The sequence below is a fragment of the Xyrauchen texanus genome, chromosome 9, assembly GCF_025860055.1.
Source record: "Xyrauchen texanus isolate HMW12.3.18 chromosome 9, RBS_HiC_50CHRs, whole genome shotgun sequence".
In the NCBI taxonomy this organism is placed as follows: domain Eukaryota; kingdom Metazoa; phylum Chordata; class Actinopteri; order Cypriniformes; family Catostomidae; genus Xyrauchen; species Xyrauchen texanus.
In genome coordinates this window covers 15,603,023-15,626,568 of record NC_068284.1, presented here as the reverse complement: position 1 = coordinate 15,626,568, position 23,546 = coordinate 15,603,023, and the positions used below count along the sequence as shown (strand labels likewise).

The 23,546-nt window shown below is 37.0% G+C and overlaps 1 protein-coding gene across 3 annotated transcripts; it reads left to right on the top strand.

The window, feature by feature from the left end:
- The first annotated feature begins 1,549 nt into the window (after positions 1–1,549).
- LOC127649232 (transferrin receptor protein 1-like) lies at positions 1,550–22,683 on the top strand. 3 transcript variants are annotated; one of them, XM_052134240.1, is made up of 20 exons: positions 1,550–1,710; positions 5,127–5,207; positions 5,314–5,373; positions 10,822–10,872; positions 12,605–12,839; positions 14,265–14,439; positions 14,542–14,764; positions 15,315–15,437; positions 15,533–15,628; positions 15,998–16,137; positions 17,708–17,874; positions 18,038–18,157; positions 18,255–18,340; positions 18,640–18,703; positions 18,787–18,854; positions 18,958–19,025; positions 19,133–19,217; positions 19,920–20,147; positions 20,367–20,519; positions 20,793–22,683. In XM_052134240.1, exons 4-20 carry the CDS (start codon positions 10,840–10,842, stop codon positions 21,033–21,035), a joined length of 2,307 nt encoding a protein of 768 aa, XP_051990200.1. In that variant the 5' UTR covers positions 1,550–1,710; positions 5,127–5,207; positions 5,314–5,373; positions 10,822–10,839; the 3' UTR covers positions 21,036–22,683. The 3 variants fall into 3 exon arrangements, with proteins under 3 accessions (XP_051990200.1, XP_051990201.1, XP_051990199.1); XM_052134241.1 differs by lacking the exons at positions 5,127–5,207; positions 5,314–5,373; XM_052134239.1 differs by lacking the exons at positions 1,550–1,710; positions 5,127–5,207; positions 5,314–5,373 and adding an exon at positions 7,456–7,570.
- Positions 22,684–23,546: the final 863 nt, after the last annotated feature.

Below are 23,546 nucleotides of genomic sequence, written 5' to 3'. Positions count from 1 at the left end.
GGTGTGTAGAGAGCAGATAGTGTATCTGCTTGCAACACTGCTCAGGCAGATGCATATGCAACTGGCATGCTGCATTTTAAATGGGGATTGCATAATGTGTGGATCATCACTTATAACCCTTCTGCTCTTGTGACGTTCTCCTGAAACCATTACAGAGAAAAACCTGCCAATGCAAAAGCCACTCCATTCAGTTATTTATTTTTTTCATGCCCAATGCCCTTTATGCCTTACATCATTACAATAGCATTGGCTTTAGCCCTCAGTGCAGGAAGATCCTTAAAATTCAATTGTGCCTCTTTGTTTGTAAGGCACAGCAGGTCGGACCTGCATGTGTAAATCGCTTTAACACTCGGGTAATCGGGGTCTATAGGGCTAGTATTATGAGGTCTGTATTTGTAAAGAGATTTCTGTTTCACAATTTTACTGACCTTAAAACCTCATTCCTGGTGTTTCTTCAGGAGAAAGAGTGTGACTATGCTTAATGTGGACTTCAGGCTACAAGTCAGCTATCACGGCCAAACAGGAAAACCTCAACATATAAATAGCATCTGAATTCTCATGCATTTTCCGATAATCTCCATGAGCTCTGTGTAAGCACAACATTTCATTGTGGTCTCACATTTAACCACAACACTTGCTGCTGTGAGTAAAATAATCACAGAGCTTCACCTCTGACCCAAAAAAGAAGAAAGAAACCAAAATGCCCATAATGAAACTGTATCGCTTGCTGAAATAACTTGTAACAGCTAACACGCTGGCTGAGAAAAACTCTTTTTTTTTCTTTCAAGCCAAGTAACTTAATTTTCCAAGGATGATAGCACTGCATAAGTCTTTCAATTGTAATATGTTCAAAGCTCAAACACTTTAATTTGAAAACTTTTTTAGCCCATAAATTAGATTTAAAGTAGGTGTGTGTAAATTCTGCAATCTCAGCGTCTTAAAATGGAGTTGCAAAAATTAATTATTAAACAGGGTTCCTGAACACTTTGACAAAGTCCCAGTAAAGTGGAAAAGTGGTGCTGAGTGTATGACTTGCTTGCCACAATTGCCAATCTGATTACAATTTATAGAAGCATTTAATTTGTAATGCATTACTTTTCAAGTGACTTACACAACACAGGTCTCTGCATATTAAGCTAGGAAATTAAAAAGTAATTGAACATTGAAACGATTACTTTGCCTTTAAGGACTGTTTTAAAGATCTGGAATGCTTTCTGAATCATGTTGTTGCAGCTACTTCTAAAGCCGTTTAAATAATCGATTAGATTTTAAGAGGATAACACTGCTGTTGTGAACTGATGGCACCAAAGGGTTGAAGGAGGGCAAAGAAGAGGGTCTTCTATTATTCTCTCTCTCTCTGTGATCTCACCCTCGCTGTGTGCCAAGCCTCTCCCCCTGCATGTGGGACACCGATAAGAGGATCTTCTGAGAAAGTGAGAAAGCCTGCTAATACTGGTCAGCAGAAAGAGGCGGGGAAAGGATTGCATGCAGAAAAGTGTGCGTGCAGAATCTCATACTGGAGGTGTGCAGCTGTGGGGAGTATCTGAAGCTTCTCTGTGAATGTTATGGTGTTCTTTCACCATGTCAGCAGAGTCTGGTGCCCATATACACAATACAAGGCCTTGAACACAGTCTGCCACAGCTGGGCATCACATGAAGAGACAGCAGTCTGACTTTTTAGCTTTCAACGAGTTGTCAGAAAAGCGCTACGTGAGTGTAAAATCCATTCATGCATTCATTCATTCATATGTTCATTCATTCAGTTATGACTTCAGTTAGTGTATTTAACCTTTATTAAAGGCAGATTGTTTCAAGTTTAACCGGTATAAAAGTTCCCGTTCACACCCAGTATTAGGATGCGTTTTAGGTGATCCAATCATAAGTGCATAAATTATAGAGATAATATTTCTCTAATAATAGAGAAAAGCTGAGCTCGGAATGGCAATGTCTGTCTATTGCAGAAATAGTAAGAGATGTGTGGTAGTATCCCATTCTGAACTTGGCCAAAGTGTGTTTATTGTCACATAATAAAATAATTCAAATCATCAATATTTAATGTCCATTTATTATGGAAGCCCTGAACTGCACTGTAAAAATATGGTTAATACTGTCATCTGATCATTATCCCAAAATAAACCCCACCAGGATGACACAAGACCCTGGTGAAAGCGTGCAGTTGTTACCTTACAAAAACAGTTCACCCCAAAATGAAAATTCTCTCATCATGTATTCACCCTCATGGGCGTAGCAGCCGTGGGAGATGTCGGGGACACATCCCCCGCATTCTTTAAAAAGGTGATTTTTGTCCCCCGCACTTTTCCAAGCTAAACCCAAACCGAGTCCTAATGGTGGATTTGTATACAGAATTCTTTGCATGTTGTTACTTTGGGCTGATTGAGCGACCATCCAGCCAATCACAGATGAGTTTCATTAGCTGAAACATCCCTTATGTAATAGGCCATCAGTCAGACAGTCTTATCAATGCAGCTCTGTTCATTTCAACAAAGTTGCTTTCAACAATGCTCATTTATCCATGTTCTTCATTGATGTTGATCTAAACGAATAATCTAGAGATGAGGAACACACAAACGAGAGTTATTTATCGGCATATCATTCTTGATTGGCAACATTACATGAAATGCACTGCAGAAAAAAACAAAAGACAACCCTTCTTTTAAGCACACGTTGTAAGTGGAGTTTATCTCAGAGTCTTTATTAAGTTATGCTTTTTACATTATGTTTGTGACGTAATAGTTTGATCGGTTGTTTTTGCCAATTTAAGCAGATTACTAGATCTGTGTTAAATATTTAAAGCTATTTTCATTATCAGTTCCAGTTCTTTACCTCTATGTTAGTGTGCAGTCGACAAACTAGGAAAAAATATAGATCAGCTGTGTTCTTAAAACACAATTTTACGAATTGAATAGATATGTAGACATGCTTTTTTATACATGAAAATGTATGGACATTATTAAAACTCATAATTATTATAGACTATTATTTATTATATTGTCTTTTGATAAAAGTCATGCTCAGCAGCTCTCAAACCGAAGGGAAATTATAGATTTGCTTTATTCTTATTATGCTTAAAACCAATGAACCTTAAAAAATGCAAGTCAATGGTGACGACCTTTTAAGCTACAAAAACAGCATAAAGGCAGCATAAAAGAAAACCAGTGGTTAAAACCATGTCTTCAGTAGTGATATGATAGGTGTGGGTGAGAAACAGATCAATATTTAAGTACTTTTTTACTATAAATCTCCACTTTCACATTCTTCTTTTGTTTCTGGTCATTTGCATTCTTCGTTCATATCGCCATCTAATGGACAGGGAGGAGAATTTATAGTGAAAAATCACACAACTGGTCAACTGTTTCTCACCCACACTTATTATACTGCTTCTAAAGATATGAATTTAACCACTAGAGTCTTATGGATTACATTTATGCTGCATGTATGTGCTTTTTGGTGCTTTAAAGTTTTGTTCACCATTTACTTGCATTTTATATACATACAGAGCTAAAATATTCTTCTAAAATCTTTGTTTGTGTTCAGCAGAAGAAAAAAGTAATGCACATCTGCGATGACATGAGAGTGAGTAAATGATGAGAATTTAAATTTTAGGATGAACTATCCCTTTAAAAAGTTTTGTCTACCTAACCCTGATCTATTTGTATATATTATATTATATTTTGCACAGGTGGATGAGGGTAATCAGATGTGTTATGAGTTTCTCTGTCTGGTTCAACCACAGATATCCTGTCTCAGTATCATACATCAATATTTACTATCACACAGAGATGGCTGTATCAGTGTTTGTATTGTATTTGTGTTTGAGTATTTATGTGTTGATCTACTAATCTAACAGACATGGAATTCATCTTCCTAGAGCAAAGAATTACAGTGGAACCGTGAGAATTTGTATAAACGAGTTCAAACATTTGATTTTTTTAAATAGTAAGAAATGAGAAAAGCACACAAGCTTGCAGTGGAAAAGTAGAGCAGTATATGCACTCTTATAACGGCGACGGCAGGCATTATTCTGTGATGTGTTGAAACTAATTCAGTACACAGCTAAGGCAAAAGAAAATGCTAAGACCACGTTGAATCTGTGGTGTACACATAAATAACATTTCACTGTCTCAGTTTTGTTCCACTGAAATATAGCGCTCTCTTAAAAAATATATCTGCTCCCTGAACACTTGTTCTTGCATTCTCCTGGAAACTACACAAAGTGCACTGTACAGCCTCCGTGACCACCCATTGTGTTTTGGTGTCTTGCAAAATGGGTTTACCTTAATAATAGCAACATAGTTGTGGATATAAGAGCCTTTTAAATATACAAAGAGTGCTTAACATATGTACTAAACAGTAATCAAGAAATACTGCCATTACTACCTAGAAAGAATCATGAGGTGGTTTTGTGGTTCTCATATTATTGTGCCTTTGAGCAAGACCATAGTGACTGTCACTGTAAGTTGTTTTGGCTAAAACGTTTGCTGAATTAGTCAATTATTTTTCCGGTATATTCTGAACTGGGCAAAAGACTGCATGCAGATTACATGAATGCAAATTATATTCTGCATTTATTGCATATAATTTTATTTCCCTGGGAGATGCGTTCTTAGTAGCATGCATTCATGGTTTATGATCTGAAGGATTCAACAATTTTTCATGGTACTGAAAAAAATGTTAACCTAAAAATATGCATCATTTGTTACATCTAAATTAACTGGTTTTATTTAAGTCAGAATTATGATTTAATATCACTGAATCAACCTGAATATTATTCGAGCTGATCTAACACTAAAAATATTTTTGTTGGTGTAATTTAATGCAGTTAGGTTTGATTAAGTGACATTAAATAATATTTCTGTCTTGAATAAAACTAGATCATTTAGATGTTACCACATGAAGCACATAATTAGGTCAGCATTATTTCCCACTGTGTTTTCTGCTTGTTATGGGTTGCTGTAAACCAATTACATACTGTAATTATTACATACTGTGCTAGCAACAATAATAGGTTAAAGAGATTCTGTAGACTTAATTAAATGTGCTCATGCACATTTGCACGGGCAGTTAAAATTATACAGAATGCAATGTTTTTTACACTATTTTCACAGGTGCTGCTAAATGGTGAAGAAAACCCACATTGTTTGTGTGTCCTTTACTTTCCAGAGCACCTCCTGGAAAATCTGTCCCAGGTTAGATTACTTTGGCCCCTATTTTTTCCTGTCTGCTCACTTACAGAGGTGGTGTCAAAGTCTGCTGAGCAGGCATTTTGAAATAAAGCAATCTTTTGATTTTCAGATTCAACACACAAGACCTACCTTATTAGGGGAAAACACCCTTAAATATTCTGCATATTCTGTAAGTAATATAACACTTTACATTACACTGTCCACTAATATAATTAAAATAGCAACAAGAGGGGGCCTGGGTAGCTCAGCGAGTATTGACGCTGACTACCACCCCTGGAGTCGTGAGTGACTCCAGCCAGGTCTCCTAAGCAACCAATTGGCCCGGTTGCTAGAAGGTAGCATCATATTGGTGCCGAAACCCGGGAAGGAGGAGGGATGCGCCGCAGTAAAGTCCTCGCCACTACCATCCACCCCAATGGAGCAGCCACGGTCATTTGCCGGGGGACGGAGGAGCCCGGCCGCCTGAGAGCGGAGGAATGGCAACCTACCGCGAGGGGAGGAGTGGCTCCTAACCAACAGCCTGGAACGGTCAGGGCGCTGCCAGGGGCGGAGGAAACCACTACCAGCTGCTGAAACGTGGCAGGGTCTGAGACCAGTGAGTGTGAGTGGGGAGGGGCTCCTGGCTGTACACCTGGAGCGGGAGGACCACTGCCAGGGGCGGTGGAGACCCCTTCCATCCACCGGAATGCGGCAGGTCGTTCTGTCTGCCAGGGGCTGGAGGACTGCCTCCGATACTCCCGGGGAGGCGTGGCTGTCGTCCGCTAGAGGGTGGAGGAGTGGCCGAGGACCAAGCTATGGCGTATCGGAGAACCGGTGAGTAAATGTATATATTTTTCCTTCTCTCTCTCTCTCTCGCTGCCGCTCCACGTTGGCCCGACAAGTGTGTGTGTGTTTGTCTTTTTGGTTAAGTTAATAATTAAAATATAATTTATATTGTCAAGCCGGTTCTCGCATCCTCCTTTCCCTTATATCACCTTTACAGTATACAATTAAGTAAAATCTACATGATATAATATTTATTGAAGTGAGAGAGTAAATTTAACTTAAACGTTTCAGTATCTTTTACTTACAAATCTGATGTACATGGTATTGAAAGAAGCATAGAAAATGTAAATGATCATTTTATTTGAACATTCCACATTTTAAACTATCATTACTAACATGTTAAATAATGTGCCATATGACATATGGAGGCTTTCCACCTTGCAATATTGGAAATGGGATTACAATATGTAACTGCACATGCAGACCTGAACACTTGGAGCAGAAAACACAAGATGGTAACATTTAACAATTGAATCAATTTTAATTTTGAGTAGAAAAAAAACGTCAGACTTCACAAAACATGACGTTACCAAACGTAACAACAAAATTAACAGTAATGGTGTAAATGTAAGTAAATGGTGTAAAGAAATGTGCAAACAGTGAAAACATGCAAGCTCATTAATTATTCAAGTCCAATCCAATGCCTGCTCTAAACAGCTTCAAAAAAAGTAATGTAAAATGTACTTATTTGAATTACTGAAAACTTCTACTAGTTCTGCTCAAGACAGTTGGGATAGGCTCCAGGACTTCCCATGATCCTACATAGAACAAGCGGCATTAGAAGATGGATGAATGGATTGATGGACTACTGACATTTTCTCAAATTAACAAATAAATATGACAAAGTTTTCTATAGGATTGATTTACTATAGGATGATGACGTATTGTAAAAATAACAAATAATCATGAATAACATTTACTTATAAGCTAAGCATATATATTCATTTTAATAATATTTTCAAGTGAATGTACAGTACATGCATCACAAGAGATTTATTGAAAATTTTCCAATAAATGTTACATTCGGTATTGTGATTAATAGAATACTTTATTGGTTGAATTAAAAAAACCATGTCCTCTAGCTTGCTAAGACACATTACATATCTAACATTTTATGTATCTTAATGCACACAATTAAATGTTTTCACAATTTTTGCATAGTTTGGAAAAATTACAGCTTGATTGGAAATGATAGTTTTAAACATGTAGCCTAATTTGTTTGTACAAATATGTTTGTACAGGATTTTAATCGTTTAATATTAAAAAGTCTGGGTCTTACATAGGGCTAAAAGAATTATATCAATAAATAAAAGGCATTTAAAAAAATACCAAAATAAATGATGATGGCTTTAAAAAAAAAAAAAATCTAAATCAGTTGGAATATCCTTATATAGTGAAAGGAAGTGACGCAGAAGAGACTGCCCCTCAATTCGAAAATGACCGTGTATGCATGTGCTGCAAGGTTACATCCTTAAGCGCAGCGGTGGTCGTGCAGCGTTCGTGACTTTCGCCTTGAGCAGGGCAGGCACATTAAATCAGTGGTAAGAATACAGACCTTATTCTAATATACATTTATGGTCTGCAGAATGTTCACTGCACTGCATTAACAGTGTTGGATAGATGTTTGAAGCTCTTTTTTTTTATTTATCTTTACAGCATCGAAATATAATTGCAACGATACGAATCTAATTATATAATAGCATTAAAATAGACTAAAACGTGAGGTAAACGAATGCACAGAACAGGTGCAGTTAGGACTGAACCCATATTTCTCTACACAAAAGAAGTTCACGCACGTGTTCTGACCTTCATATAGACTGTGTCAATCTGATATAGACACATTCAATTGTAACGCTTACAATAAGATTACATTTGGTAACAACATTAGTTATCGAACTAACAATTTTTTTTTTTTTTTTGTTGAATAAATGCTGTCAGAGATATACTAATTATTTATTCATAATAACTAATGCATTTAGTAATGTTAACGAATTGAACCTCATTGTAAAGTGTTACCCGTTCAATTGAAAAAGATTACTAGCAAAACTATATATATATATATAAAAAAAAAGCTTTCTCTGAATATTTAAACGACCTCGTAATTTTTATTTTATACTAGTATGTTTTAGCAGATTTTCAAAAAATTTCATTTTGCATTGATATTATTATACCAGATGGATTTGGCACTTTTATTATCACGTTACAATGGCACCTGTCAAGGGGTGGGATATATTAAGACAGCAAGTGAACTGTCAGTTCTTGAATTTAACGTGTTGGAAAGCAGGAAAAATGGGCAAGCGTAAGGATCTGAGCTACTTTGACAAGGGCCATATTGTGATGGCTAGTCAACTGGGTTAGAGCATCTCCAAAATGGCAGGTCTTGTGGGGTATTCCCAGTATGCAGTGGTTTGTACCTACCAAAAGTGGTCCATGGAACGACAACCAGTGAACTGGCAACAGGGTCATGGGCGCCCAAGGCTCATTGATGCACTTGAGGAGAGAAGGCAAGCCAGTCTGATCCGATCCCACAGAAGAACTACTGTAGCACAAATTGCTGAAAAACATAATGCTGCCATGATAGAAAGGTGTCGGCACACAAAGTGCATCGCAGCTTGCTGCTCAGCCACAGACCGGTCAGAGTGCCCATGCTGACCCCTGTCCACTGCCGAAAGTGCCTACAAATGGGCATGTGAGCGTCAGAACTGGATCATGGAGCAATGGAAGTTGGTGGCCTGGTCTGATGAATCATGTTTTCTTTTAGATCATGTGGATGGCCGGGTGCGTGAGTGTCGTTTACCTGGGGAAGAGATGGTAGCAGGATGCACTATGGCCGGTGGAGGCAGTGAGATGGTATAGGCAATGTTCTGCTGGGAAACCCTGGGTCCTGACATTCATGTACATTTTACTTTGACACGTACCACCTACCTAAAGATTGTTTCAGACCACGTACACCCCTTCATGGCAACAGTGTTCCCTGATGGCAGTGGCCTCTTTCAGCAAGATAATGTGCCCTGCCACACTGCAAAAATTGTTCAGGAACGGTTTGAGGATCTCCATCAGATTGAGCATCTATGGGATGTGCTAGTCCAACAAGTATGATCCATGGAGGCCCCACCTCGCAACTTAAAGGATCTGCTAACGTCTTGGTGTCAGGTACCACAGGACAACTTCAGAGGTCTTCTGGAGTCTATGCCTCGACAGGTCAGAGCTGTTTTGGCGGCACAATGGGGACTTGCATGATATTAGGCAGGTGGTTTTAATGTTGTGTGTGTGTGTGTGTGTGTGTGTGTGTGTGTGTGTGTATATATATATGTGTGTATGTATATATATATATATATATATATATATAACCAATTATTTTTTACAGTGTGTTTTCACACTGTGTGACTATCACATGATCCGCTACAGAACAGTGAGTTAGTTTAATCCTCTCTTCCATTTCGGTAAAGATTATTCAACAAATGTCTGCATTCTTGGAATCCTTTAGACCATGATCCAAGATTGTTTGACATTAATCTGTAGAGACCAAAAAATGTGATTTATATATTCATAACCCATCCATCGTGAGAGGTTAATTTAAAACATGTGTATATGGCTCCAATAGTTCAATTATTTAGAATAAAGTTCAACTATTTACTTCTCAGAAAGAATGATATATGTGTGGGTCTGGGTCTAATGTGTGAATGGATTAAACCAACGGCACCCAGTACAAAATCATTCAGGATTCTGGCCTGAGCACAAGAACCAGCTTGTGGAGAGTTTTGGATAAAATTGAGTTTTTCCCAAGCAGTAAATGCCACTGCATACATGCTTGTCCTTGAGCCTAAACTTGATTTGAAAGACCGGTTTAGTGTGCCATTTATTGTTTCCATTTTGTAGCCATTCTTTGCCTCATGATCTGATTGTGTGTAGGGTGTAGCAGCCCAAATTTTCCTAATCTCTATCATGCATGTGTCTAAGATAACTACTGCAGTATTTTAATACACTCCAGAGCCGGTCACCGAGGAATAAGCCATTTGATTCACTTTTTGAAGTCTACTTCCTTGTATTTAGTTATTCCTGAAATCTTTTTTTGTTGTTTATTTGTAATCCTTTTATCCATTTGCCAACTGAGAATCTCAAGGATGCATGCATATCAAGACAGCAGTGTCTGTGCCTTGTGTTTAGGAGTATTAGGTTAACTTATAAGCATCAATCTTTAATAAAAGTTAAAAAGCCTGCCAGTCATGTGTTAAAGACCTGTTTTTGAAATGAATGTTCAGCACATTAAACACACTCAAACACTGCAATATGATGATTGATAAAGTTTCTTATTACTTGACATACAAGGTGCACCCCCTAATATTTTCAGACTGATCTCACGAGATGATTGGCGGCAGCAGGTCGCAGGATGGTTTTTTGTGTGTGCCAAAAGCTGTATATACTTTTCGATCTTCTGAACACCACTGGTCAAAGCTGATACTACAGCAATGTGCACCTTCTCAACTGCGACCAAAACACTGTTTTTGCTGTGAAAATGTAGTATCTCGCTAGCTTAGAGATCAAAAGAAATGGAACGTCAAAGGCACAGCCTGGGCAATGTTTGGGGAATTAACATTTGCCGCATGATCCTGCTTGTCGGAATTTGACTCATTGTGTCTGACATTAGGTGGAAAAATTTTGGAACTAACGTGCTGATTTCCAGTGTGACAGTGTTGCTTAAAGATATATATAAAAGTATGTTATTACCTACCTTAAAGTAATCTTGGAAATAGGTTTTCTGTGTTTATCTTAACATCTCTGTCTCTTGCAGTAACTCTTTGACGCCACGATGGATCAAGCCAGGACAACAATATCAAAAATTGTAAGATATTATTTTATATATGGCATTACATCTGAGTGATCTGAACAATTAAATTGTCATTTGAGAGAGGAAAATTTCCACATTAGCACAATTTTATATTACCAAGGCAGTTTATTGTATCGTTTAAACATAACAACTTATGTTATGTGGAAAGTAATACCTGGAAAATCTGAAATTATAATTGCAATCAGTCAAACTTACATTGATTCAGCTGTGTAAAACCAAAAAGGCTTTTGGGCGTGTTCACACTTTTAGTTCGGTCCTCTTGGTCGGACAAAAAAAGAAAATTATACATGTAGTCCTGGTTCCTTTAGCTTTCACACTGGCATTTTTAACACTGAACCTTACGATACAAAACCAAAGGCAACAGGAAAAAGTCACAGCCTGATTGGACAACTTTTATGACATTGACACTGAACTTGCCGATTATCCAAAACAATGCTGGCTGCTGGGCGAAATGCACTTGTTACATTTATATATGTGTGTATATATGGTGGTATTTTTACCAGCTGAGAACAAACAAAAAGCTAGTAAAATTTATAAAGGAGTCAAAACAGTGCAAGGACAGCTGACGGCGGTTCCGACGCCTGTACCAAACTGTAATGTGCAACATAGCTCCTATGATGAGAAGAACCAGGTATGCTTGAGGTCAGTATTAGGCAAATTACTGTTGTTGGTCCGTTTAGACGTTCGTTTTAATATAACCAAACCTGCCAAGTGGGAACACGCTCTAATTCACTCTGCCCTTTGCACTATCTTAAAGAAAAAGTTTACCCAAAAATTTTAATTCTCATCATTTACTCACCCTCATGCCATCCCAGATGTGTATGACTTCTGACTGCTGAACACAACAATTTATAGAAGAATATCTCTGCTATGTTTGTCTATACAATGCAAGTGAATGGGTAACACAATTTTGAAGCTCAAAGCACATAAAGGCAGCATAAAAGTAATCTATAAGACCAGTTGTAAAATCCATATCTACAGAAGCAATATGATAAGTTTTGGTTACAAACAGATACATAATACATTTTTTAGTATCAATCTCCACTTTCACTTTAATATACTTTTCTTTTTGGCGATTCACATTCTTTGTGCATATAGCCACCTACTGGGCAGGGAGGAGAATTTATAGTAAAAAGGACTTGATACGTTTCTCTCCCACACCTATCATATCGATATAGATTTAACCACTAGTGTCTTGTGGATTACTTTTATGTTGCCTTTGTGAGTTTTGGAGGTCAAAAATGTTGGTACCCATTCACTTGCATTGTATGGACCTACAGAGCTGAAATATTCCTCTAAAAATCTTAGTTGTGCAGAAGAAAGTCATACACATCTGGGTTGATATGAATTGAGTAAATGATGAAATGGTTTTAATTTTTGTGTGAACACTCTTTAACTATGCACATTTTAAAATAAAGAAATCTATTTTACCATTACTTTCTAGTCAGAATTTCTTTCAGTTTTTGGAAAGTAAAACCTGGAAACTTTTAACTGGATGTTTCAAATCAACTCTCCTATTGAGGAGAAATGAATAAACCTTATGTAGCCACCAGACTTAAATAGAAAGTATTATTGCACTATGATGTAATGACATCGCAAAACCATCATTACTTAATACTTGACCAGGTTTTTAAGTCTTCTAACAGTGAAGAGAGCCTAGGGCAGTGTAGTTCCAAACCTGTGAGGACAGTTTTTCTCATAAGAGACTTGTAACTGTATATTTCAGTTCAATGGGGAGCCACGATCATACACTCGCTTTAACCTGACCCAAAACATGGAGGGTGACAACAGCCAAGTGGAGATGAAGCTCTCCTCTGATATGGAAGAAGATATGGAGGCTAATGGAGTTGGAAGAAACACAAACCAACAAAATGGTCCATATTACCCCAGCAAGCTAAGCTGGCGCTCCTCTAAAAGCATTTGCATCTCTGTCATTGCCATTCTGGTCCTCTTTATTATTGGTAAGCAAAGGTCATTTTTAATGTTTATAACATGGATTTTTGGAACACTTGATTCATTTGCAGCATTCTGCAGTGAGTGCAATAAAGTTTTTAGTTGATGGTTGTAGCAGATAACCTAGTTTAACTTGTGTGTGTGTGTGTGTGTGTGTGTGTGTGTGTGTGTGTGTATTTACAAATTATTTCAACTTGTATAAATATTTAATATTTTTTGGCAAGGAGCCATATAATAAGCAGGATAATGTACAGTCAGCCGATCATTTTTGCAAAATAAACCCCTTCAGTTGCATTATCCCTAACTTAATCTCTATTTGTAGCCTTCAGCAAACTCTTTATACAGGTTAATTTACATCCTTGCAAATTCCTGTTGGTATATCACTTGTCCAAATGTTCTAATTGTAACAATATTATTTCTAAGTCATCTTAAGAAACCATGATTTAAAGGGTTAGTTCACCCAAAAATGTAAACTATCCCATAATTTACTCACCTTCAATCAATCCTAGGTGTATATGACTTTCTTCTTTGAGACAAACACAATTGGAGTTATATTAAAAAAATATCCTGGCTCTTCCAAGCTTTATAATGGGAGTGAATGGTACCTTAGATTTTGAAGCCCAAAAAAAGCACATCCATCCATGATAAAAGTAATCCATACAGCTCCAGGGGGTTAATAAAGGCCTTCTGAAGTGAAGCTTTCTGTTTTTGTAAGAAAAATATCCATATTTATAACTAAGCAAAAACGAGCCGCCACGTTATGCATAACGGACCACAAAACGTAGCTGTGATATGCAGAAAAGGACAGCTGGGCCAGTTGCCATATAAAATCCCGGGCAGATTTCTCTTCCCAGTCAAGCCCTGCATAGCGTAGGAAGCGTGTCGTTTACAGCAAAGGAAAAGGCGAAAAGTGAGTTGTTTTAGCTATACTGTAGATTTGTATTAGTCTTAAAATGGTGTGTTCGTGTGTCTATCCAGTCATTCCAATCATCCATACATGGCAGCAAACACTCTCAGCCTCTGTTGGCATTACCTCGAATTTCCTGCATGAGCACCACCACGTCTCCCGTACTCTCCGTCTACCAGATTCTTTTGTTTGTGCCGCTGCTGCTGCAGCCACCTCCATCCACTCTTACGTTTTAATGATTTTCCAGAAGTGGAAAAAAAATATAGAAGGGTGGGTTATGACGGTAAAATAGGAGATGACAAATGTACTGTCACTCTCTCAGCAGCTGTAATTGAAACCCCTCACAGCTATGGTAATTATTATAATTTTTTATTTATTCCAGGGTGATATAACAAGCATAATGTTGTAAATTTAAATGCAATCTTGAAAAATTTGTAATATGAAAAAGTTTGTGAGATTTACGCTGGCAAAGGCAGCAATGTGGCATCACAGTCAGAAGTTCTATTGCCATATTTTTGTCTTTTAGGATACCTCATTGGTTATCTGTCTAATAGAAGCACAGACAAACCAGTAATAAACCATACAAATTGTCCGGATGATGAGAACATTATTCCAGATCCGGTTTATTCTTTGGACTGGAGTGATCTTAGAGCTTTGCTGAAGAAAAAACTGACAACCTCCAACATTGAGAGCAACCTCAAGTAATTACACACACTACATACTGTTGATTTTTTTCCATACTGAAAGGTGAGACCCAATCTAATAATTTTTGTAAATCTCTGCTGTTATGTTCCCCCCTCCAGGGAATTCTCTAGTTACAGTCATCAGGCAGGAACAGCTGGAGATGAGGCACTCGCTAATAAAGTCATGGGAAAGTTCAAAGCTTTAGGAATGAGTCCCTGGACCGATGAGCACTACGTTAAAGTCCAAGATCCTGGTCTCTCATATAACAGAGTGCTGTTCCGTGATAACGTTGTGGGAACAACCGAGAGCTATTTGGCGTACAGTGCAAATGGTACAGTGAAGGTTAGTATTTAAACACTTTTGCAAACTTTTGTCATTAAGGATAAAAATCTGTAGACTTTTATTAAAGGGTAAAGAGTGTGAAGACTTTATTAAAGGGTTATTTCACATCAAAATGAAAATTCTGTGATCGATTACCCATCCCCATGTTTTTCCAAATTCTTATGACAGCACAAACATTTGGCAAAATGTTCATGCTGCTCTTATCCATACAGTGAAAGTTAATGGGAATGGATACCATCGAGCTCCAATATTAGTCCATATGAATCATATGATATACGCCAACTGTTCTGAAGACATAGGATTGCATTGTGTGAGGAACAGACTGAAATTTTAATAACTATTCACTGAAAATTACAGCTCCTATATCTCACATTTCTGCATGTCAGATTGCAATCTGTTATGAGAGACACTACAACAAATGGCATTAGGCATTATTGCCATCACAATTTCATGTACCATATTTATATATACAGTACTTGATCACAAAGATTTTAGAGCTGTGATTTTTGTATTAACTATTCCTTTAAGTTATACTGATTATATTGTATAGGGTCTAGCTCTGTATGCTTATTATGGGCGAGCTGATGACTTCAGGCATCTACAAGACAAGAACATTGATGTGAATGGAAAGGTTATCTTGGTTAGAGCTGGACTACTAAGTTTTGCTGAAAAGGTTGGTGCTCTCTCTCTCTCGTTGGGCTGAAGAATTTTTAAGAGTGTTCATTTTAATGTTTACTTCTCTATCCTGTTTTTATTTGTTTATTAAAGGTTGCTAATGCTGCCGTCTTGAATGCTAGTGCTGTGCTAATCTATCCAGATCCTCTGGACTACAAAATTAAAGATGACACCGCTCTTTTTGGTCATGTAAGTGAGCCTATGGACAGCTACAGTACTGGACTAAAGTTTAGGCAGTTGTGAAAAATGTAAAGTGAGGATGTTTTAAAAAATAATGCCTTGAATATTTTTTATTTATCAATTAACTTCATACAATGCTCTGTGGGCGCCAAACCATCTGTTGCAGGGCTCACTTATATTCTATTGGCAAAATAAATGTTTGGAGTATAAAATGTATATTTCCTATTGACACACTAAAGCAGAAGATCTCAAATAACCATCTTAAGACAAATGTATTTGTGAAACCTCTAATGTGCCCAAGACTTTTGCACAGTACTCTTTTGCTGTGGAACCTATCTATTATCAGATTAATTGTGCTTAATGTCACTCTTTACGTAGGTTCATCTGGGCACTGGTGATCCCTACACTCCTGGATTCCCTTCCTTCAATCATACCCAGTTTCCGCCAGCTCAGTCTTCTGGTCTTCCCAGCATTCTGGCCCAGACTATCACTGCAAAGCAGGCTGCTGAGATTATGAGGTACAATTGTAATAAGTTATCTTTAATTAGTGGACCTTATTAGCAGTGCTGAGTGGATTACTTGTTGTTGTAATCAGGTACTGATTTCAAATTAAATGACAAAAAATGTGATCAGTATTGTAATCTCTTAGATTTACAATTAGGGATAATCTAATTTGATTACTTTCTACATATTTCTATTTTATGTCACGTGCATTTGAGTAGGATAATCATTTTAATATAAAAGTACAAAGTTAAAGAAAATGTATTCCATTCTTTATTACTAACAAAAAGATCTCCTTATGACATTTTTTAAAAGTGCATTAAACATCACATGAATTAAATAAGCATTAAATCTAACAGCAATGACAGTGCATGGCAAAAGTTTATCATTCTGAGTTTATAACACTGAGACATAAAGTTCATTTTAAGTGCATAAAACAAAAGCAGGATTACGAACATTAATGACCATAAAATTAACCAAAATGAATGACTATAAAACAAAGGCAACAACGTTGCCTAGGTCAAAGCTTTTATCTAAAAACACTGAACGTTTAACCCTTACTGCTTACTGATAGTTGACTGCCTGTTCCAAAGCTGAGATGCATATCTTACTGTTGTAATAAATGTACTGCCATTGCCGCCTTAATATGTAATCATGTGATCTATTAAAAAATAAATGTAGTCATTAGGAGTATTGTAGATTTAGTATTATTTTAAAATGTAAATTAATCCAATTACAAGCACTTGATTTATGTAATCTTATTATGCAATCCAGATTATATGTAATCCTTTACTACCAAACACTGATTATTAGTCACTATTACTCCTATATGAGTTAGGGATTTTAAGAAACCCCTAGTGTGCTATGGACCCTTTTCACATTTCTGGGTTTGGAATGCAGAAGTAAACTATTGTGGTGTAAAAGCAGCAAATGCAATTTTGGTATTCCCATTTGCTCTGTCTCTGGCTATATAGTCTCCGCTAGCAACTATCCAGAACAACCTAGCAACGGCATTGCAACACCCAACACACTAGATATAGCTGTGTCTCAAATGACCAACTATACACTGTGCATTTGGTCATCGAGTGTAAGAAAGTGTAGCATCATCCCAAATGGAACACAAAGTTTTTACTACATGGAAGCATTCGTTGATTTTCAGTTGATGGAAGCAACACCTCAGTACACCACTTGGATATTTCAACTAATGTACATATTCACTCAGCGTAGGGCGATGGTAAAGCATTCAACTCACATTTGTAATATGCCGTCTTCACTGAAGTTGTGCTAGTTTCACATTCACCTTCAATTACAATTCTAGTCAGGCCAGCATTGTGATCAGGTAACCCCACCCTTCCTCTACGTAGAGCAACGAGACCTTTTGAGTGCATAAAATGTCATGCATTCCACAACATTTGTTTGGTTGAAGTACATCATCCAGGTACTCGTGGTACTCTTCTTCTTGTTGCGTTTTTAAGTGTGAACATACTTCTCACACTTAAAACTACAAAATTAAAATTAACTTAAACTTTCGTGCCCCCCCCCCCGTTTACATATTTCTCATATTTGTTTGCTCCTGTTCTCAAACAGGCAGTTAGGTGGTCAGAAGTCTCCTCGGGGCTGGAGTGATGGAATGCTTCGGGATGTCCCATACCAGCTTGGTGATAAGGAAAATATCACGGTGGAAGTGAACAATGTTCTTACCCAGAAGAAAATCCACAATGTGTTTGGAGTCATTAAAGGATATGTAGATGCAGGTATTCTGTTGCATTGCACACATTAATCAAGCTCCATATACTTTGTATATGACACAACAGCAGTGAGCATGAAACAAGGAATTGGTCCTGGTCCCTGATCCCCTTTTTGTCTATTTTCAGAACAATTATGACAAATAATCCAATTTTTATCATATTGGTTTAGACCGTTATATTGTGATTGGAGCCCAGAGAGATGCCTGGGGGCCTGGATTTGCCAAAAGCACAGTTGGCACTAGTTTGTTGGTGGAGTTGGCCAAAACGATCTCCGACATGATCAAGAATGGTATGTTTTGTGCAGGCAGCGATTGAGTCATTTTCAAGGCTTAAATAATTGTGCATCACAAAAAACATTCATGTATTTGTAATGGCTTTTCTTGAAGATGGATTTAGGCCAAGAAGGAGCATAGTGTTTGCTAGCTGGAGTGCTGGTGAATTTGGGAGCATTGGTGCCACCGAGTGGTTGGAGGTATAAATAAATAAATCAATGATTGTTCTCTAATTACCAATATGGGCATATTGCACTGTGAGAATGTGTACCTTGTATTTGTAATAGCTACTCTTTATACAACTGTATACTGAATACACAAAATATATATTTTTGAAAATGGAGCAGGTCATCGGGGTATTCCATGCATACAGAAAATGTGCATACTCGACATACTATTATTTAGAGTAGCATGTTAGTATGCTGTTCTGAGCATAGTCTGTGCATTGAGCAGTAAACATGGACATTCAGCTGAATATATTTGTTTTCTGTACCCACAGGGCTACCTGGCCTCCTTGAATATGAAAGCATTTTCTTTTATCAACCTCGATGGAATTGTTTCAGGTTTGTTAGGAGTCAGTTCGTGAAGAACAATTAAGGATGACTTAAGGTCTCGGCTGATGCTAATCATCTGATATTCTCCTTAGGCTCTGAAACTTTCAAAGTGTCTGCCAGTCCACTTCTGTACGAGTTAATTGAGAGTACTATGAAACAGGTGATGCTTCTAAATGCTAAATATTCACCATTCTAAGCATTTTGATTCTTATAACATGCAGAGGCTATTTATAAACTGAAACTTTTTTTTTTTTTACAAACAGGTCTCCTCTCCAACTGCAACCAAAACTTTGCATGAACAGTTTGCTGGATCCAGTTGGGAGAAGTCTGTGTATGTGTAATCTTCACTGCATACACTAAAAATAAAATCACTATAATTTCACGTGGTTGAGCAGTTTCTTTTGTCAGAAGTTATAATGGTGACATTTTATTTTACAGAATGGAGCCCATAGGTTTGTCTGACACTGCCTATCCATTCCAGACGTTCTCTGGCATTCCGTCATTCTCGTTTCGATTTACTTTGGTAAGTCGTGTGACTTTTAAAGAAATGGTTCACCCAAAAATGAAAATTCTCTTATCATTTACTCACCCTCATGTGTTTCCAGATGTATATGACTTTCTTCTGCAGAAAACAAAGATTTTTATAGGAATATCTCACCTCTGTATGTCCATACAATGCAAGTGGATGGTGACCAGAACTTTGATCCAAAACGCGCATTAAAATGTATCTCTGCAGTGTTTTAATCCATGTCTTCTGAAATGATCCAGTCGGTTTACAGTGAGAACAGACCAACATATAACTCAATTTTCACTGTACAACTTGCCATTACAAGCTCATTACACTTCAGATGTCAAGATTTATAGTGGGAAAAATTTGTCACAATTTGGTCTGTTCTCACACAAAACCGACTAGATTACTTCAGAAGGCATGAATTAAACCACTGGAATCTTATGGATTAATTTAATGCTGCCTTTATGTGCTTTTGGAGCTTCAAAGTTTTGGTCACCATTCACTTGCATTGTATAGCCCTACAAAGCTGAGATATTCCTATAAAAATCTTTGTGGTGTGCAAAAGAAAGTCATACACATCTGGAATGGCATAAATGAATGGAGTAAATTATGAGAGAATGTTCTTTTTTGGCTGAACTATTCCTTTAAGAGCAGTACTTTAATACTGTTTGTTGTCAAATTAAAGTAGTTTAAACATTGCCTGGTGTATTTTAGAGTTCAAAGGCGTACCCATTTGGCACTATTGAGGATACCTATGAAAATCTGCAGCAGTACACTTCCTACAATACTCCCAAACTGGTCAAGGCAGCAGGTGAGGTTGCCGGGCTGGTTGCTCTTCGGCTGGTACATGACCACTTGCTAAAGCTGAGTGCTGTGAAATATACCAGTGTCATCCGTGACTATGTGTCCCAGATCAGCTCTAAACTTCAAAAAGTCCACAGCGTGAGTCTACTTGAACTATTCTTAATGAGAGGAGCATGGTAAAACCACAGGATGAACTAATGTAATTACTGTAAAGGAATTTGCACCCAAGTGGTCATATGGTGAAATGTTGAGTGTCATGTTCCAAAATGTTTGTTTTAAAGTTGCATGGAATTGAAGTGTAACCCAAAAGAAGTTAGGCTTTGTGTTTGTTCACTATATATTTACTTCGTTTTAAAGTCTGGACGCCTTTTGGAAACGTTGACAATTCAGTGGCTTCTGTCAGCTCTGGGCTCGTACGATCGTGCTGCCAGTGCTCTTGCTTCCACTGTTCGGAACAGTGATCTTGAAGACATGGAACAGTGTCGCATCATCAACAACCGCATTATGAGGGTAAACAACATCAACTCTTTTGCTGCATTTAAAGGGTTGAAAACATGAAAATTGAGTAATTTACTCTCCCTCATTGTTCCAAACCTGTATGACTTGTTGAACACAAATTTGTTAGGCAGAATGTTAGTCTCAGTCACCATTAACTTTCATTCATTTCATTCTAAGACTAACATAATATATCAATGTATATTCTTAAATATTAAATTAGTAAATCATTTTATAACTTATTAAGAAATGATCAGAAATTTTAAAATATGATGTCTCTTTCTGAAGGTGGAAGGGAGTCTGCTCTCTCCCTTCGTATCTCCGCGAGAGAGTCCGTTCCGGCACATTCTTCTCGGCTCCGGCTCGCACACACTAGCAGCTCTAGTGGATCACCTTGACTCTATTAACCAAGGCCTCGAATCTGCGGACTTTGACCAACTCAGGAACATGTTTGCTTTGGCCACCTGGACCATCCAAGGCTGTGCCAACTCACTTGCAGGGGAGATATGGGAATTGGATAATGAAATTTAGGCAAACAAATCCAGCTCGCTGCTTTTATGTGCTGACTCTGAACCATCCCTCTGTACAAAAATAAGATGAATGTAGAGAATCCCATAATTGGTGCTCCATTAACATAAATCTATGATTACAGGTTTACCTCCGTATTTTTCAGTGAGACCGCAGTCAAATTTATATTTAAGTTTTAGTATGTGGGATCATGCGTTTTTTTTTTTTTTTAAATTTTAAATGATACTCTTGTTACAAATTTGGAATGTATTATTTTTGTTTGACATATTAAGACATAGTAATTAATTTCCTAAAATAAGTAATACCTGAACATGAGTGAGCATGAAAATAAGGTGGATCATTTATTTATAAAGGCAAGAACTAGTCAGACCATCAGTCATTGTCATTTTAATGTCTGAAACCTAACTTAGCTGTGGAGTTCAGTACTCGTAAAACACAATTCAATGGGTCAATTACATTTTTCGGTTGGATGGTCTTTATTTTGGGTAAATGTCTATTTTCAGAACAATTCTGACAAATGATCCAAGATCTGAGTGTGGCTCTGAAATCTCTTGTTTATTTGTATATTTTTTTATTTATCAGGGACAGAGATCACTATAAGTATTATTTTGTAATGCCTTTTTTTAACAAATGTATAATTATCAGAAGCAGTGCCTTCCATAATTATGACAGTTATATTGTTGAAATGTGAAAGCAGCATCTGCTATGGAGATAACCTTGTTTTCAAAAGCTATGACCAGAGACGTACGCGTACATGGTACATCCATCAGATTACATATGTCTCTGGCATCGTCCTTTTGAAATCATGTTACAGTATACCTGATCCATAATCATTATCGGGAGCAGTGTCTTCCATAATGCGAAGAAAATTAAGGTAGTTTTTGCCTACCGATGTGTTGATATCGAGGGCAGTGCCCCTCATATTTCACTGTGGTGTGGATGTAATAATCGGGAACAGTGTTTCCTATGATGATGAACAAATGATCTGTATTCACACGCTTAACATGCTAGATATCTTTTATGATTCATGTACGCTATTGTATGCTTCTCATGAACAATTAAGTGCTGATACCTGGGAATCAGGAGAAGAGATTGCAAACTAGAAACATGTACTCTGTAAGTCTTTGATTGGTTTCTGTAATTGAGTCTGCTTTGTTCTTTGGTTTCCATATTTCTTGTGTTTTAATTACACATTTGTTTCTTTTAGATTGTGATTAGGCTTTTAAAATACAGTACTTTTTCTTTTCTCTGTGTGTATTTGATTCCACTTTTGCAATTTCCACAACCAGCAACTCAAACTGAGATTAAATAATAAAAATAAGCAGGTAACTGGTTTTAATATTCAACTTTTGATAACAGTATCATCATATTTGTCAAAATAAATATCAATTTAATTGCATGTGGAATATGTTTATGCACTGACAAAAGAACAAAGATTTAAAGATGTCTTGTCTGGACAGAACATGTAGATTAAAGGTTATTCTAAGAAAAAAGTATATAGGTTAGGAATTACAGTTTCATGATGTACTGGCCATGCATAATTTTAGCCTTGCATTCAGTGCACTTGCAATGTCTAGTTTTGTTGTGAACTTGGTTTATAACATCACTCAAGCACTAGTTCTCAGTTTTCTACAAGTGATTAATAAAAATTTCGAACAAAACTGTGGAGACTGTCTGATCTGTTGAGCAATTCTTATGCAAAACTGCTGACAAAACTGCAGTAGAAAAGTTAGGTTTTCTTTCACTTGTGAACTATCACATGTATTTGTAATCATGGTTTTAATTTGCACAGACCACACTTGGCACACCTAAACAATACAACAATTACTGTACAATGTGCAGATAGCTTAAATTCTGTAGCCTGTTAAACCTACACCCATTTCTTTGAAATCGTACAAAAAATTCCCCCAAACGAAATTCCAAAGTCATTTTCAGCTTGGACTGTTCTCAAGATTTGCATGTGGATAATAGACAAACATGCACAAACAATTTGTTTATTTACGACATAAATATTTCAGATTAAAACGTATAAATATCTATAAAGGACAGCATATAATTTAGGTGCTATAACAGTTTTAAGTATCTTTAAGAAAATCATTTGATTTTGAATCATTTGAATCACAGGATGAAGAATATTAATGTATTTATTTGGCATGTTAGGCCAGCAGAGTAAGCTATGCTAGCCCTTAGAATTCGCCACTGATTCATACAATTTACAATACATTTATAACATTGTGTTTGTGTGTGCTAGTGACCTGCATGCAGTTCTTCAAAATGACCACATGATGGAACTCGAGTTCTTTGCAGAATTAACTGATTTGTTCACTGTCACAATCTATTAGGCTGATTGATGTTCTATTATAATAATTCACACCTTGACAAACGTGACATTTTGTAATCCTTTCATTACAAAACAGCCTGATGATGGGGTTCTTTACAATGAAAATGCTTCTCAAAAAGCATAATAGATTTTTCTACTTTTTCCATACCTTTGCAGAAATATGCAATGCTAAA

Coding starts and splice junctions, on each gene's coding strand:
- LOC127649232 (XM_052134241.1), top strand. CDS start 10,840: ATGGATCAAGCCAGGACAACAATATCAAAAATT. Junction 14,440..14,541: donor AACATTGAGAGCAACCTCAA/GTAATTACACAC, acceptor TCCCCCCTCCAG/GGAATTCTCTAGTTACAGTC. Junction 18,855..18,957: donor TTGAGAGTACTATGAAACAG/GTGATGCTTCTA, acceptor TTTTACAAACAG/GTCTCCTCTCCAACTGCAAC.